At 49.1% G+C, this 17,051-nt stretch overlaps 2 protein-coding genes across 3 annotated transcripts in view; one reads left to right on the plus strand and one right to left on the minus strand.

Moving 5' to 3' along the window:
• Positions 1-16,266, minus strand: part of RRBP1 (ribosome binding protein 1) — a 79,700-nt gene extending 63,434 nt beyond the window's left edge. For both annotated transcript variants that reach the window (XM_054984661.1, XM_054984660.1), the window contains exons 1-2: positions 16,140-16,266; positions 71-784 (exon numbers count right to left, since the gene is read on the minus strand). In XM_054984661.1, coding sequence (XP_054840636.1) covers positions 71-764 — 694 coding nt within the window. In that variant the 5' untranslated portion in view covers positions 765-784; positions 16,140-16,266. The remainder of the gene's footprint in view (positions 1-70; positions 785-16,139) is intronic.
• Positions 15,696-17,051, plus strand: LOC129333284 (collagen alpha-1(I) chain-like). Its single transcript, XM_054984816.1, has one exon. It carries the CDS (start codon positions 15,696-15,698, stop codon positions 17,049-17,051), a length of 1,356 nt encoding a protein of 451 aa, XP_054840791.1.

Below are 17,051 nucleotides of genomic sequence, written 5' to 3' on the forward strand. Positions count from 1 at the left end.
GCAAATTATAACACACACACACACACACAACTTACAGTCTTCAATATGCTGTCTGCAGAGAGAGACTTACTTGGTTCTTTTTTCTTTTTGGCAATGGTCTTCTTTTTGGAAGCCCCGTCTTGCTTTAGTTCCTCTTGGTTTCTCGGCACTTCTGGCTTTTTCACTGCCACGGAATCCGTCAACGGAGCATTCTGGTGAGCCCCAGCTGGTGGAAGAGCAGGTCCTCCTGGCCCCTCCTTGGGAAGCACCTCAGAAGCCTGAACTTGGGAGACAGCCATAGGCAAAGAAGACACTGCCGGACTGGGGGTCTGCTCGGCCTTTGCCCCTCTCTTCTCCTTCTTTTTCTTGTCTAAAGGGGAAACGCTATGCTTCTCCTTCTCCAGAGGAGGAGGAGGAGGAGGAGGAGAAACCACCGAAACAGGCTGCTCAAAGCCTGGTGGGTCAACATCTGAAGTAGGTTCAGGGCTCATCTCCTGAGGACCAACAGAGGCAGCCAAACCTTGATCCAGCTCCAGTAGTCCCCCATTGGGCTTTTCATCTCTTCTTTTTGCCTTTCCTTTTTTCTCAGCAGGTTTTTCTTTCTTTTTTCTCTCCACCTTATGCTGGCTGGCTTTCTCCAGCTCCTTGCGCTGCTTTGCCAAGGCTTCTTCGTACGACGTCTCCTTCATAGAAAAGGTGGACACTAAGAATATTCCAAGAGCTGAGACCAGCATGAATCCACCAAAGACCATCACACCCAGCGTCTGAGGGTCGTAAAAATCCATTCTTGCTCCCCTGTCTTAACCTGCAAAACATCACAGCAAGTAAATGCTGACGTTTTCTAAATCCACAATCCACTTACAAACGGACAGGGGCTCTCCTGTGTTTTAAGCAAGCCTCTCTCCCAGCCCCGTTACCTGAGATCCTTTAACTGGAACCAGCGTCTCCACTTCTTCAGCTGGGCTCAGGCTGGAGCAAACAACCTGCAGTTTGCTAAGGAACAGCCCAAAGCCCAACAGGTTCCCAGGCTACCTGAAGCACACTGCTTCCCCAAAGGCAGTACCTTTCCAATGTGTTGTATAACAACTACTACATGACTTGATGCTCCAATAGTTGTACTCCTACTTTTAGTGAGGTCTTGAATAACGCGAGTTTTACTTCAAGTTGCCTGTGTTGCCCAACATGTGCTGACATTTCTCACGCAGAAGGACAGAGTAATTTCCCACCTTTTGTCCTGGCAATAATATACTCCAGTGGTAAGAACATTATATTCTCACCTGCAGATGTATTTTTAAAGAAACTGGACTATCCAATTCAAGACTGCCTTAAAACACTCCAAGGAGAACATCAAGAGACCCCCCCCCCAAACTTCCACTTTTCTAAATCCACTAAATCCACTAATAAAAAACACCTTGAGTTAAAGAGATGCATCTTGCACCTCCACTCATGCTCCAGAAAGCCAGGAAGGGGCAGCAAGAGTGCAGGTGGTCCACAACCGGACATCTCACGCTCGCTTGTAGCAGAGGCTCTGGGCAGCCACATTTTCTCTCGCTTTCTTGCTTCAGTTCACCTCCTCTTCAAACTAAGGGCGCAACACGGAAAGCGGAGCTGGGGCTGACTCTTATCCAAGGAATCGCCACACGGGTGGCCGTGCTCCTCCAAGGCATCACCATGCCTTCCCACATCCACAAGGCGCAAACGGAACGCAGGTGCACGGCAAAGCCAAGGCGAGCTCCGCAATTAAAACACCACAAGCCCCCCTACAGGTGGTGGCTGCACCACGCATGCACAATGGCACACGGGCATCTTGGATGCAATAAGACACCCGGAGGGAAGGGTCCGTATTCCCTGCACCTCATCCAGCCACCTCCACAGCTCACTTGTTGTGAGGAAGCCCAAGAGCTAGCCGGGTTTGCCCAGGAGGACAGAATCCGTGTCTGCAGCTGAGCACTCGAGGAAGAGGCTGGTTGCCGGAGGAGCTCGGTAAGATTTTCCATGCTCTTGTCATCTTGAATAAGGTAACTAAAACCGCACTGTGTGTGAAAATTAATTAGTCAAAGGGGGTTAAATGATTTTGGCCCTTGGTGTTCCAGAAAAGTTGGACTTTGCTCGCCAGAAAGTTCTCTTAAGCAGCTTGGCTGAATTCTAAGACATCCCTTGAAAGTTTTAGTTCTCTGTTACACTCACGTGTTTAGTTAGACAAATCTTGTTGTATTGTTCCAAATTTTAGAAGTGTTGACTTAAAGAAATGTATTAATCTACACTGTCTTGCAAGTTTTGTTCTTAGCCCCTTAAAACCCACTCAGAAAGAGATTGTGCATACATATACACACAAGGAAGCCATGCCCACCCCTGCTTCAAATCCTGTTAAGGGAAAGAGGCTTTTTTTCAGTTGGAAGAACAACAACATGGTGAATAGCAAGCAAAACCAGAACTGCGCATGTATGGAGGACCAAACCATGCCCAGAGCTCAACAGTAACAGCCCGGAATTGGACCAGGAGACATGGATGGATTCTTCCTTGACAAAATGTGGAATGAAGGCAAAACTCAGCTTCTGAATGCTTGGCTGGCAATAATAAAAGGAGAGAGGGGACAGAAGTAGAACTTGCTCCTCACAGAGCCTCCCTCGCCTCACAACCACAAAAGCAGGAACACACAGGAGGGGGACGAGGACATATGATGTGGCATTCGCAACCCTGTCCTTAGGCTCCGTGGTCCTCTAAGAACGGGATACATACAAGACTGAAAGAGCTATAGAGAAAGCCTGGAGAACTGCACATCTGGGGCCTGAGGTTCAAAGCCAGGATGTGGCGACCCAACAGAGAGCTCTGATAGAAGCCCCCCCCCCACAAAACTGGAAAACTGGGCTAAAACTAACAACATGAATTTCAACCGAGATAAATGTAAAGGTCTGCAGTTAGGTAGGAAAAATCCAAGGTATACTTATAAGATGGGGGAGGCTTGTCCTGGCAGTTGTACTCGTGAAAAAGATCCAGGGGTCTCAGTAGAACATGCACGAAACATGAGTCAGCAGCGTGATGCAGGAGTTTAAAAGGCAAATGAGGGCTGAGGCGGTATTAAGAGAAGACTAGTGTACAGATCACGCGAAGTGATGGTATCACTTTACTCTGCTCTGATTAGACTTCACTTGGAGGGCTGTGTTCAGTTTTGGGCACCACAGTTGAAGAAAGCTGTTGACAAGCTGGAACGTGTCCAGAGGAGGGCAACGAAGATGGTGAGGGGTCTGGAGGCCAAGTCCTATGAGGAAAGGTTGAAGGAGCTCTGCGTATGTGAGCAGAGGAGGCAACCGAGAGGTGATATGAGAGCCCTCATCAAGTACTTGAAGGGTTGTCATATAGAGAAAGAAGCAAGTTATTTTCTTCCAGGCCAGATTGGTTGGGGATCCTGGAGGCTTTTTGCCTTCCTCTGGGCATAGAGCAGGGGTCAGGAGAGGGCTGAGGGGGGAAATAGCTGTGAATTACCTGCATTGTGCAGGGGGCTGGACTAGATGTCCTTAGTACCCCTTCCAGCTCTGGGTTATGTTACTCTTGACTACTGATGCCAGTTAGCTAATTGCGTGCCTCAGGCTAACAATTTGCCACCCAGCCCCCACCACCCCACCCTTCCCTGTGCTCTGCCCGGCCTGGTCTCCCCGGGAGTAGGGCCTCAGGCTTGGCTGGTAGGACCTGGGAGGCTCCTCTGGCGCTGGACTGCAGGGCTTCCACCTATTGTACTGGCTGATCCAGCTGCGCAGCCTGCCCAAGCCTCAGTCTAAATCGGCAAGGAGTTGATTTGGCTCAGCTGCACTTGCTGGCGAGTGTGGAGGCTCCTGAGGCTGGGCTGCACAGGCCAGGATCCTGTGAAGAAGTACCACTCTCCATAGCCCTGTTCTGGATCCAGGCTGGGACTGCACGCGGCCAGTCGGGCACTTCTCCTTTGCGCCGTCTCTGCCTGGACCTTCCACCAATGGGAGCAGGTCCTGAGGGGCTACAAGCCCAGGCTCATGACCTGTATGGTGGAGGCCTAGTGCTTATCTCAGCAGCCAGTGGCAAGGCCTCCCTTGCAGGCTCTGGCAAGGGGGCCTCGGGAGCTGTTGGAGGGTGGTGGGTGGGTGCCTCTGCAGAGTCATCCTGCTGGCCCCCCAGCCTTGGCCCCTCAGGGCTGAGTCACCGGGCTGGTTCGGGGGGGGCATGACACAGCCCCACCCACCCCCGTCATGTTCTGTGGCTTGCCTATCCCCTGAAACACATTGGCCCAGCAAGCCATCTCCGCCACACCCTTTCCCACACATGCAACCTGAGACGGCACTGCTGGGGGTCCAAGAGCCCACCCCTCCCTCTAAGAGACTCAGAGAACGGAGCATCCCATTGGCCTCCCTCCCAGAGACAGTCCCACTATTAAGTTGCTAAGAGTCCAGCAGATACATCATCTTTTAAATCAAACCAAGATTAAATTTGAAAGGTTAAGCACATTCCTTAATGGGTCTATCAAAGTCTTCAAGAAACCAAAGTAGACCAATGAAGTCTTTTGATGTAGAATAACCCGCCACTGGTTCACAAAATAATATCATTCTGCAGCCTTCTAAATTGACATTGTCAGTGTCCCCTTACCAAAGTAGTCTCTCGTATTGGGATTAGAAAGATCAGCCGTTCAGCATTTAAGCTATCTTTTAAGGCTATCACTGAGCAATGCAGACCTGATTGGGACTGACGCACTTCACTGGGGATGGGGAACCTTATTCATGATATACATTATAACCTTGTACCAGTGTTAATTTACAGGAACAGACAAAAACTGTTATCAATATGGATCAGTTCTTCAAGGGTTGTTATTAAGAAATGTAGTCTAGGTATACGCCCTGAAAATTTTGTGATTAAATCAAATAGTCAGAACGCTGCTGACGCCGTGACAGATTTGACTGATTCGGAAGAAACCGTTCACCCCGAAGAGACACATTTCATTACATCTAGCAAAGATGTCCATCCTGCAGCAGCCAGGAAAGCAGCCGGCTTCAATGCTACGACGCCTTTTCGCATCTGAAGTCTATCTCGGGCTGCCCTCCCTCGAGCAGAACGAGGGGCCGTTAGAGTCAGATTAGTAACACTGAAAGGTAAACTGCCGGCTTTGAGAGCTGCGCAAGATCCGCCTTTGCCTGTTCCCACTAACCACCAGTCTTGTCAAGTGACTCAGCCAAGGCCAACGCCTGCTGATTCCACGCCAACAGCCAGTAATGTTCAACGCAGACAGCCAATGCAGAAGCGATCCACAAAACAGAAACCAGTGAGTTTTAGTTACCTAGCATCCCATGAAATTGGTTTTTCCATATAAGGATAACTCAATGTGTACACCAGTGATTAGAAATGGACGTGTCTGCTGTAGGATGGAAGTAGGCAAAGGAGGAGGAAGGACTGGCAAATCATGGTAAGTCTAAACGTAATCACATTTAATGTAAAGGAACCTGGATCCCTTAAGTGTACTTGAATACTTGCACACAGGGCTTTTTTTCAGCCGGAACGTGGTGGAACGGAGTTCTGGAACCTCTTGAAAATGGTCACATGGCTGGTCACCCTGCCCCCTGATCTCCAGACAGAGGGGAGTCTAGATTGCCCTCCATGCCACGCTGTGGAGGGCAATCTAAACTCCCCTCTGTCTGGAGATCAGGGGGCGGGGCAACCAGCCATGTGACCATTTTCTCCGAGGGCAACCCACTGAGTTCCACCACCTCTTTTCCCAGAAAAAAAGCCCTGCTTACACATCTAAAAAAATTGAACATAGAAACTGTATTCTTCCAAAAGACTCACAAGGATAATGAAAATCGCAACAGACGTCAAAAGAGCTGAGCAGAGATTCTGCACAAGGGAAGCCATTCTAGCAAAGCAAGACAAGCAGCCATATTTATGCCTGAATGCAACTATACAGGAATGCAGAACAAGAAGTGGTGGGAGATATATTATACTGAATTAGCAGAATCAGGCCCTTTCTGCATTGGTCATCTGACCTGACTTCAATGCTGTGGAGAAGTGTCCCCTCCTGCTTCCACACTGCATTGTGGTACATTCACGCACCTCTGGTGGCTCGTCTATCTTTTTGCCAATCTTTCTCAAACCTGCTTCGCTTCGAAGTTTGGAGAAAGATCGCAGGAAGGACTGAATGGCTGCAGGGTGGATGGGAAAATTTGGACTCTGTCCCCACAGCAGCCATTTCCTCCCTCCTACCGTGTTTATTTTTAAAACAGCACCAGAATATCATTATATTGTTATACTGTTTTAACAACAGGTGTAGCAGGTTGTCTATTCTCAGCTTTCATTTCTAAAAGAGGTAATTATCTAGCCCCTTCCCTTTTTCCTTATGTCTCTGCAAAGGGGAAGGGGCTTGAGACTTACTTTTCTTAAAACAAAAGCTGAGGAATCAGTGAACTTGCTTCAATGGTATATCGATATAACAATATTCCTTTTTTTTCTTTTTTTTAAAAACTTTTTATTAACTTTAAAAACAACATACAATGCATAAACAAGAAAACAAATTACACAATGTTAAAGTCAACTATAATAAAAGAAAAAACAGATAGCTTATAATATACTACCAGTTTTCAAATATAATATTAACAAAGAAATAAGATTCAGTTAGAGAACTGCAATATATCTAAGCAGAGAGGGATGTTCTTTACACTTTGTATGAAACCTAACATATTGCTCAGAAACACCCTGAGACAAACAATAAATGCTTTGGAGGGTGGATATCATTGGTCAACAAATAGTCAAAGAAAGGGAGCCATTTTGTCATAAAATCAGTTTCTTTTGGAAAGTGCTGAGACTTATAAATAGAATCATAAACCCTCTCCTGGAAATAATAATCCCAGACTCTGGAAAACCAACTGTCAATAGATGGGATTTTTGGGGTCTTCCAGTTAGCTGCCAAAAGGGATTTTCCAGCCATTAGGAGGTTATTAATTAATTCTTTCCTAATACTTGGGATATCCACGTTGTCCCATTGATTTAGAAAGATTAGCTTAATATCAAAGGGTATTTCATAACCTGTTGTTTCTTTTATATTCTTTAAGATCTCGATCCAATAGTTTTTAACTAGGGGACAGTTCCACCAGCAATGATCGAAAGACCCTGTTAAACTGCATCCTTTCCAACAATAAGGGACTATGAATGGTTGTCTCATTATCAGAAGTAACTGATTTCCTTAACAGAAGCAAATTGATCTCCGTATCAGAAGCAGCTGTTTGCATCTACTCCGCGTTCCCCTCTCCTCCTCTGTATCTGACCAGTTTCTTCTTGCCCTCCATGCATCTGACGAAGAGAACTGTGATTATCAAGAGCTTATGCTACAATAAAGTTGGTTAGTCTTAAAGGTGCTACTGGACTCTTTTTGATTTTCCAACAATAAGGTGACTGAGTTTGTGAAAATAATGAAAGTCTCTTTGGTGTTAGGTAACATCTGAGGATAATTTTTTAAGCTTGAATTCTGTTGTTTATGATACGAGAATCTCTCATAGATATAACAATATTCTTGATATTTTTTAAAAAAACTCTGCAAGATCTACAGAACTAATTAGAAATGGTTTGGGGGGGGGGCGTTATTTGGGAGGAAATTCTGAAACAGACTCCCAATGAATTTGAAACTGAAACCAGCAAGTTGAAGAGAAAATAAAATAGAAAATAAACAAAACCAGAAGATGTTCTATGACAATGCCTCTCATAATTTACTACTGTTAAACAAATATGATTGAAAACTTAGTCAATGGAAAACACTGAGAGACTAAGGACATTGTAATAAAAGATGTGGCAGCAACATTGTGAGAGTTCAAAATGGTTGTTTGCAAAATCAATTTCTTAATCAATTTTCTGCTAAATCATTAGATTGAGGATATTGTCTCTGGAAGTAACCTGTTGAAAGTCATAATCCAGTGAAATCCCAAAATGTAGCACAAATAAACTGAGGCCATTGTCTGTTACCACCTCTGTAGGTATACCATTTATAGCATAGTATGATCTGAAAAAGTGAGCTGTGACTCATGAAAGCTCATACCCTGCCACAAATTTTGTTAAGTCTTATACGTGCTACTGGACTCTTGCTCTTTTCTATTTATAGCTAAGATTGATTTAATTCTTTGTAAGTGTTGTAAGAGAGCCCCGTGGCGCAGAGTGGTAAGCTCCAGTACTGCAGCCCAAGCTCTGCTCATGACCTGAGTTTGATCCTGGAGGAAGCCGGGTTCAGGTAGCCGGCTCAAGGTTGGCTCAGCCTTCCATCCTTCCAAGGTCGGTACAATGAGTACCCAGTTTCCTGGGGGTAAAGTGTAGACAACTGGGGAAGGCAATGGCAAACCAACCCGTGACAAAAAATCTGCCGAGAAAACGTTGTGATGCAACGTCCCCTCCCATGGGTCAGTAATGACTCAGTGCTTGCATAGGGGGACTACCTTTACCTTTTAAGTATTGTAAACTCAGGAAAATATGAATAATAATCTATTACTAAAACATTTCTATTACATTTATGTACAAATAAGTCAACTGACAATGGTAGCAGTAGCTCTTTAACCACAACCACAGATTGTCTACATTTTTACATATGCCGTAAGATTAAATGGTTTCTTCATGTTTATCTTCGTTTGCAACCAGGACATAGTATCTTTTGCTCTACACATACAGCATTTCATTTCTAAATGACCTTCAAGTAACTGTTCTGATATGTCACTTCTTAGACTACAGGACATTACTATTATCAGTGCAATTCTAGAGAGAATTAAATGCTTCTAAATCCCTTGAAGTCGGTGGCCACAGAACAGTGGGACTCAGCTCAGGAATGTGCTGGAGTTTGTTGTGCTGTATTAGCAGGACTTTATCTACTCTGCTAGTTAAGGCTGTTACATAAAAAAATTATACTTAGTTCACTGCTAAAATTTCTATAAGGCAGTGGAAACTTACTTTTAGCACCCACAGACTTACAGTGCAATTCTAAACACAGTTACTCCTGTCTAGGCCCACTAATTTAAACGGGCTTAGACTGGAGTAACTCTGCTTGGGATTGCACTGTTAATTGCTTTCATCTCTTGCTGCAATGGGACGTTACGGTGTGTTGCCTCCACAATTACCTTCCACGTTGTCACAGACATTTGGGTTTTTTCAATAAATTAACAAGTACGGAAACCAATTCTATCTTTACATTTTCATTTGCCTCAGCATATGCTTTAGCTAATGTGTCTCCGACAATCAGAGACCTCCACGAGGCATGGAGCAATTTGAAATCATATAACTGCTGGTGAAGAAATTATCATTGTAAGCACAGCTGTGTATTTCACATCTTTTTAAAAAAAATAGTTATTCGTGTTTCGTACAATACCAGGGCCCAGAACAAATTGCCTACCATATTAAAAAAAAAAAACATGATTTTTTTCCATACCACAACAATTGTGAATGCTTTGAGTGGACCAACTCTCTAAGTAATTGTCACTGACCGCAAAACAGATGCCTCCGATCACCGATTTGTGCCATACTATTGTAAAAGAACCGCTCTTGGCCTATGCTGTGAAACAGCCGTTGACACTTTGTTACTGAATAGTTTGATGCTAGTGAACTCTTAATTATTTTATGTCTTCAAACACTTTGTGATGACGCTCCTCCCAACACCACCGTGCATTCTTTTGAAGTAATTACCTCAAATGTCTTGTTTTGTGTGCCAAACTAACTTTTTATCAGTCTCTGATCATGATCTTCTTGTGTCGTCCCCCATAGTAAACGTCATCTAGCCAGTCTGGTGTAGTTTGGTGTCGTGGTTAAGAGCGCAGGACTCTAATCAGGAGAGCCGGGTTTGATTCCCCACTCCTCCCCTTGAAGCCAGCTGGGTGACCTTGGGCTAGTCACAGCTCTCTCAGAGCTCTCTCAGCCCCACCCACCTCACAGGGTGATTATTGTTGTGGCGCTATTAATAGCATACTTTGTAAACCGCTCTGAGTGGGCATTAAGTTGTCCTGAAGGGCGGAATATAAATCAAATGTTATTATTATTATATAAACTCTTCTGCTTTCCACATCCTAGTGTTATTTGCTGTTCTTTTTTGTGAAAAAACATAAACCAAAAGTAACCGTGTCAAACAGGAACTGCCAAATGGTACATGAGGTGTACATGACAGTTTATAAGATTTTATAGGTATCTTTCCAGAATACTGAAGATGTATGAGTATCTAACAAAAGCTTGACTTCAGTTACATCGCGTGACAATGCTATACTCCAATCTTTTCTGCCTCCATTTTTCTTATGATCCAAGTTATCATATCTGCCTTTGTTAAGGCACTGTCGTTGCCGTCATGATGTCTCCCAGTTTGCTGCTTTAACATTTTGCACCGATTGTCTCTGTTGCTTCTTTCCAGTCCCTGTACACTTGCTGTTTCACACCAATGGAAAATGATGGTACCCATTAAACATGAAACAAATCTTTCCATGTACTGGTCAAAGTCACGCCTGGTTACTTTTTCCACATTTCTTGCATTTCAGACTCTTCACATTGCTCCTTTATTTTCTGGTTTCATCACTGATCCATACTGCCCAAATCTTGGGTCTCCCTTTCCGGTATCTGGCATTCCCCAAACCTGTATTGTTAACTCATTTCAGTTGCTTGACTTGTAATGAAGTGCTTTGTTCAAGTTCAGACGCTTGTTCAAGTTCCAGGGTCTGATCATTAACCACTATTTGATCTGTACTGAAGGAATTGGCTGATTCTCACAAATGCTGTCAAGTTTGTTGCAAAGTTTCACCCTCTGTCTGATACCTTGGCCGTTTCCAGATGGCTTACCTGAAGCTGCTCCATGCCGCAATGTTGTGGATCATGCCGGGGAAAACGCAAAATATCACATTTTGTCACGCGAGTTTTGCACGACGTCGTGCAAAACTCGCGCGAGAAAACGTGATATTTCGCGTTTTCCCCGGCACGATCCACAACATTTCGGCATGGAGCGGCTTCAGGTAAGCCATCTGGAAACGGCCCCTGTCTGAAACATGCATCTTTCACAAGTCTAATTTTTCATTGGTAAACAATTGTTGTGAAACTTTTGATTGATGAAATCACAATTGTTTCGATTTTGGGGGCAGATTAAAACCACTCAATAATGAAACCGCTTCATTGCCTGTAACATTTAAAAATACTGCCACCTTTTGGACGTATACCTTAGAATTTGGTCCATTTGCCTTCATAAACAAGACAAACTCCTGTACGACTTCCAGTCATCTGCTATATTTTAAGTCAAACTTAAATTAACAGGTCCTTTCAATTGCTCTCTCTTTCAGATATTTTCCACTTCTTCACTTACCAACCTTTATGGAGTCTTTGGGTCACTTCTGGATTCCGCTATGCTATCTTCATACTTTTTATACTATGGAGACAAGCACTTCATCAACAAAGATTTTATGTATGCGGAAGACATTACATATAGAGAGGATGTTCTTATTGGTAGGGTAACCTGGAGGATCCCACTGGTGGAAGGGAGGGGGGCAATTTTTGCCCATTCTCTCCTCTCACTGCAGACCCCCCCCCACTCCTCTCTCATGCTGTTCCGGGGATATCCCCTTCTTGACAGGCCTCCCTGGCGGTCTGCATTGCATTGGCAGCAGGCAACACCCTGACCTCTTTGTGTACAAAAACCCTCCAGGCAGGGACGGTGGAAGGGAAAGGTCAGCAGCAGGACAAAGGCAGCTCAGACATTCTTTGGGTGGTGCAAAGAAAATGACAGCAAGCGACAATGTGGTGAAATTTCACTCACGTGTAACTGTGAAAAATTACAACTTTGCAAGGTAAATGTTTAATTTACACTGTTATTGTTCAGAAGTTAGCATAATACACATAGGCTATCCATGATGGATCTTTACCATGCTTCAAAATCAAGGTAATCTTTACATCCTTCCAAGTGTCAAGTAAGCAGTTAAACATTCTCACAGACAATTAGAGCAAGTTTTAATGAACTCTGATGGAAGTTCAGTTCAGTAAATAAGAGTCCTTATTTTGTTTATATGTTGAAAACCAAGCATTTTCCAGTACACAACCATTTCTTTCGGATCTTTTCATCTTGGGCTGTTTTATGCACCATTCCTAAGTTACGTGCATTATTTTGTACTAAGATTTATTTAGATTTCATTTTCAGTTTATTAGAATATACTTCAATATTAATGCGGGGGGGGGGAAACCATAATATAAGTTTTAGCCTGCATCCCAGATGTTTACCCAGGCTCCATGCAATTGACTTTCAAAATTAGAGGTCCTGTCTTTTAAAACAAACTTAAAACAAACAAACATAGGTGAGTAGGGATTACTTCTAAAAAAGTATCAATCACACCACTGAAAATTACCTCCCATAGTAATGCCTCCTTTAGCACTGTCTGATAATTTCCAAAAAAAGTCTTCCAAATGTAGACTGCTGAGTACTGGGCGCATACATTTTGTCAAGAGTAACGAGGTCAAAAATTTCCCTATTAAACAAACATCTACCATATTGATCTTTTTTCTTTCACTTGAACTAACAATTATACCATTGGTTTAATGCAGATGGCAACAGCTTAAAATATGGAAGAACAGCTCAGAGAACAGTCTACTTTTTGAATACAAGCTAATGTATCAGGCAGAGTCCGCCAATTTGATTCTGTTTTTCCTCACTTTGGCCTAAAACACCATCTTCTAAGATCTAAAGCAGTCAGAAATAGCAACGGAACATCATCTAAGAAGAAACGTGTTTCACTGATATTTCAAACATGATTGCAAGCACTGAGGGAGCACTAGATGTAGCCAGATGCAACCACTGTCCTTCCTTTCAAAGAAAAGTGCTTGCTGAAAGAATGAGGCTTACTTCTTAACATGAATCCAATAATCTAGAAGTTACCCAGCTCAGCAGGTATTCAGGTATCTCTTCACCTGGTCTGTTCTTATTCTTAAGTTGCTACTGGTGGTCCTTCTACAGCAGCAGCTTTTCCCTGAACATCTTTCTTCTACTCGGGCATTCCCCCCTCCAACGGTTTGCACTTTGCCGAAACATATCCTGCCTGGGAGCCATACCTTCTGGACGGGGGGGGGGGGGGCGGCTCCCAGACTGCTTGCGAACTGCTGCACCTGCTGGGCCTTCTCCAGCCGTTGAGGATTCACTCTGGCAGAGTCTTCCTGGAAGGCTGTTGATGCCTTGAGTCACCCTGGAGCTCAAAACTAGCACCAGGTATCTTGAAGGAACCACCAATTCCCACGTCCACAAACACTGCGCACAACGTAAGCCAAGGGCTATCTAAAAAGTCTTCCTCAACCAACAGGCTATGAAGCTCCCCTATTAGTCCATTTACAAGTCGGCTTTCCCAAGATGACGCATTCACCAATGGAGCCCCCCGCAACTGGCCAGCACCACATGTCACTGGGCTCGTTCCGCTTTGCTTACAGCATTGCTTAGGCGGGGGGGGGGGGGAGAATGAGCACGGAAGGCACCACCAAACGACCTTCTCAGAGACGACAAAAAGCACCCTCTTGCCTCACGCAAGTTGCCATTCCGTCCTGTGCCTCAAAAGGGCTGAGCCACCTTCATGCTAAGGGCTTGCATAAAGCCTTGCAGGAGACCCAGGTGGCACGTGATGCCTCCAAGGAAAGGCCTTGGCACACACCCCTCCGCCAATACTAGAAAGACTGCAAGGAACTGGGCGGCCTTCTGACCAGTTCCCTCCTCATTCACAGAGGCCCAAAGCGCCAAGTCAGCCAGGCATTCACTAACCCGAGAGTCGCCTGAGCGGTCGATACACACATGGCTGCTTTTCCCTAAACACTCGTGTTGCCACGAAGGTGAGATTTGCTGCCTACTCCGAACACAAAAGGGTTCAGTCACCCGGTGAACAAGAGCTACCAAGGTGGTGCACCCAGGTGTTTGTGGGGAACTACTGATGGAGAAACACCTCTTGAGTGTGCAGGACTCCGAATTGTGGTGATTGTCCATACATGATTAAGAAACCTCAGATACTCACTCTGAACTTCTTGGAGAAGGAAAATTAAGCTGCCTATAAAATCATTCATATACCCACAAGAACAAAAATGGTAAATCACCCCCTCCCCCGGTGTGATATACTTACTGAATACTCTCTTATTCCGCCCTTCCTCCAAGGAGCCCAGGTTCTCCAGTTTTATTGCATTATTTATTTATGCCGGCTGTTACTGTACTCTTTTATCATTCTGTAATCCACCTAGAGTCTCAAAAGAGGAGACTCATGAGACCCATGATAAATGAAGTATGTAAATAAATAAATAATTTTTATCCTCACAACAGCCCTGTGAGGTAACTGGATTGACAGAAAGAGACTGGGCCATGGCCACCCAGTACATTTCACAGCAAGCAGTGATCTGAACCTAGGTTTCTGCAGTCCAACATGTTGACCACTGTATTCCACTGGCCCTCATCCCTCCACTTCCGCCCCGCAGAAGCAGTGCGCAGGTTCTGCAGTGCTTCACATGTGGTGCTCGCTCTGTATATCCCCACCTTCTCTTGCTCTGTCAGTCCCAAACCCCTTGCTCTGCAGGCTCAGGCAAGACTGGAACACAGGTCCCAGCAGGGCGGAGGGGCACAGAACCGTACACCGATTCCCTGGATCACTGCAGATGGATCAAGAGATGGATCGCGGTTGCGGGGGGGGGGGGCAGGGAAGGACAAAGGCAGAGTCACTCATGGAGGGAGGGAGGGAGGGAGGGAGGGAGAGCGAGCGACGGCGCAAGGCTGAGGCAAGGCAGCAAGAGAATGGGCAGCACGGAGGTAACGGGGCACATTTATGAATCAACAGGCGTCCAACTAACTTCTGCGACAGGGGAGCGCTGCTTTAAAGGGCTTATCCGCGTGCACTATTTTCACGGCTTTGCTATTGTTTCCAGAACTCTTCCAGGCAGTCAAAGGAGACCACTATGATCCCTATATGGCCCGGGAGGGCCTCCAAAACGAACAAGGGGCTTAGGACAAACAGGGAAGAGCCTGCTGTTATCTCAACTGAAGCCAAGCCAGAGATCTCTGCACACACACAGAGAGCGGATTCCTTCCTGCTTGACAACCGGCGCATCTTGCGGATTACGGGGCGAAACAATTAAGAATGCAGAAGGGGGGAGGCGGGGGGGGGGGCTCACTCTCCCTCGCACGCAGCGCCTCTCCCCCTGTGCGCGCATGCGTCGCTCGCTCTCTGCCACAGCTGGCCGGCTGCCTCCTTCCCCCCATCCCCCGTTTCTGCCTCCTGCTCCGTTTGCTTTTCCGAAAAGCCGCGCCCGGGCAACGGGCCTCGGCCAAAGAAAGGCAAGCCCGCAGCTGTCCGCTGGCCAGAGGGCGGGGGGGGGGGGGACGGGGACGCGGAAGCCTCCCGAGCAGAGACGCCGGAGGCCGGGGGGGGGCGGTCCTTAAAGCGCAACGAGGCTGGATTCTCGCCGGCGCGTCCGCGGACTGGCGCTGCGCCTCCAGCCAGGAAAAGCTCCGCCGGCACGAAGCCCTTCAGCCCCTTTGCGCCAGAGCCCTCCGGAGCACAGGCCGGCACGCGCGCCAGACGCCCGCCTGCGCGGGAGGCCAAGCCCGGGGAGGCCCCTGGCCGGAGCGCCCCTGCCCGCGCCCGCCCAGCCCGGGAGGCCCGCCCGCGGCGCGGCGCTAAAGCCGCCCGCCGGCCCTTCTCCGCGGGGGGAGCTGCGGGGCGCGCAGTCTCCGGCTTCGCGCCCGCAAGGCTTGCTCCCGGATGAGCGACGGGGCCGCAGCGGCCCCGCGACGCCCTCCAAGGGCTGCCGGCTCGGACCGCCGACCCTCGGCCAGGCCGTCCCGCGGAGGCAAACGCACCGCCGCCGCCAGGGGTCCCCGGCCAGGAACCTCGCGGAAGGGCGGGCGAGAGGGGGCGCCGTCGGCCCGCGGCGCTCCGCGCAGCGCCCGCCCCTCCCCTCCCCGCCTGCCTCCGGGCGTCGTGGACACGTCGCCACTGCGGCCAGGCCGCCGGCAGAGGCGCCCCGTCCGCTCCGCCCGCCGCTTTCCGGGCCGGCTTTGGGCGAGCGGCGGCGGCCAGAGGGCCCCGAGCGAGGGAGGCGTGCGGCCGCCTGGCCCGGGGCTCCCTGCGGCCGGGGGCGCTCCGCAGGTGCGGCCAGCCAGAGCCCCGCGCGCCCGCCCGCCCGCCCGCCGTGTCTCGCCTCACCTCGCCTGGCCTCGCCTGAGCGCCGCTCGCCGCCGCCTCCCTCGCCGTCCTCGCCGCGGCCGGTGCGCCTCGGGGCCCGGAGCGGAGCGGAGCAGAGGCGCCGCTGCCTGCGTGGAGTCGTGGCACTGCCGGCCCTCCTCGCCCGCCCCCCCCCCCGCTCCCCTCCCCGCCGGGGCAGGCGGCCGGCCTTCCCCGCCCCTCGCCTGGGACGGGCTTTGGAGCCGGGCCCGCCGCGCCGGGCCGGGCCGCGAATCGCCGGGAGGGATGAAGCGCCGCTTCGCCCTCTGGCCCAGAAGGCCCCGCAGCGCCGGCCGGGCCGGGCCGCAAGAAGGCGCGGGCGGCTCCGCCGCAGCGGCCTCCCTTCGCGAAGGCGCCGGCTGGCCGGCTCTGGCCGTCCCCGCGAGCGTCTCAGCAGAGGGCGGGGAGCCGCGCTCCGGCCGCCGGCCGCGCAGCCCTCCGGGGAGCCGGGGAGCCGGCGCAGCCTCGCCCGCCTTTCGGCGAAAAGCCCCGCGGGGCTATATGGAGCCTCCCTGCCCGGAGAAGCGGCAGTGGAGCCCGAGCGTGTGGGGGGGGGGGGAGGGGAGCCCCGCGGTGCCCCGCGCAGCGCCGGAGTCCGGCAGCGCCGACAGCCGAGCGGAGCAAAGCGGCGAGGGGCCCGCGGGGAGCAAGAGGGGGCGGGCGGGGGGCGCGTCTCTCAGCAGCCGCCTCTCGGCTTCCTCAGCCGCCTGCCCGGCCTGCTTCGCTCGGGAGCGGCAGAAGGAGGGAGCAGTGCCGCCCCCCCCCCCCACACGCACACCCACACCCCGCGTCTCCGGCAAGCCCGCTGCGACCCCCCCCCCCCCGCCGGGCGCCTTTTTGCCCCTCCGGGGAGCCGAAGGCGGCCTCTTGCACCCCGCCGCCCTCCGCCGTTGA

The sequence above is a fragment of the Eublepharis macularius genome, chromosome 7 (assembly GCF_028583425.1).
Source record: "Eublepharis macularius isolate TG4126 chromosome 7, MPM_Emac_v1.0, whole genome shotgun sequence".
NCBI classification, from domain to species: Eukaryota; Metazoa; Chordata; class Lepidosauria; order Squamata; family Eublepharidae; genus Eublepharis; species Eublepharis macularius.

Bases quoted from the DNA above. Each gene is read 5' to 3' on its own strand.
- LOC129333284 (XM_054984816.1), top strand. From the start codon at position 15,696: ATGAGCGACGGGGCCGCAGCGGCCCCGCGACGCCCTCCAAGGGCTGCC.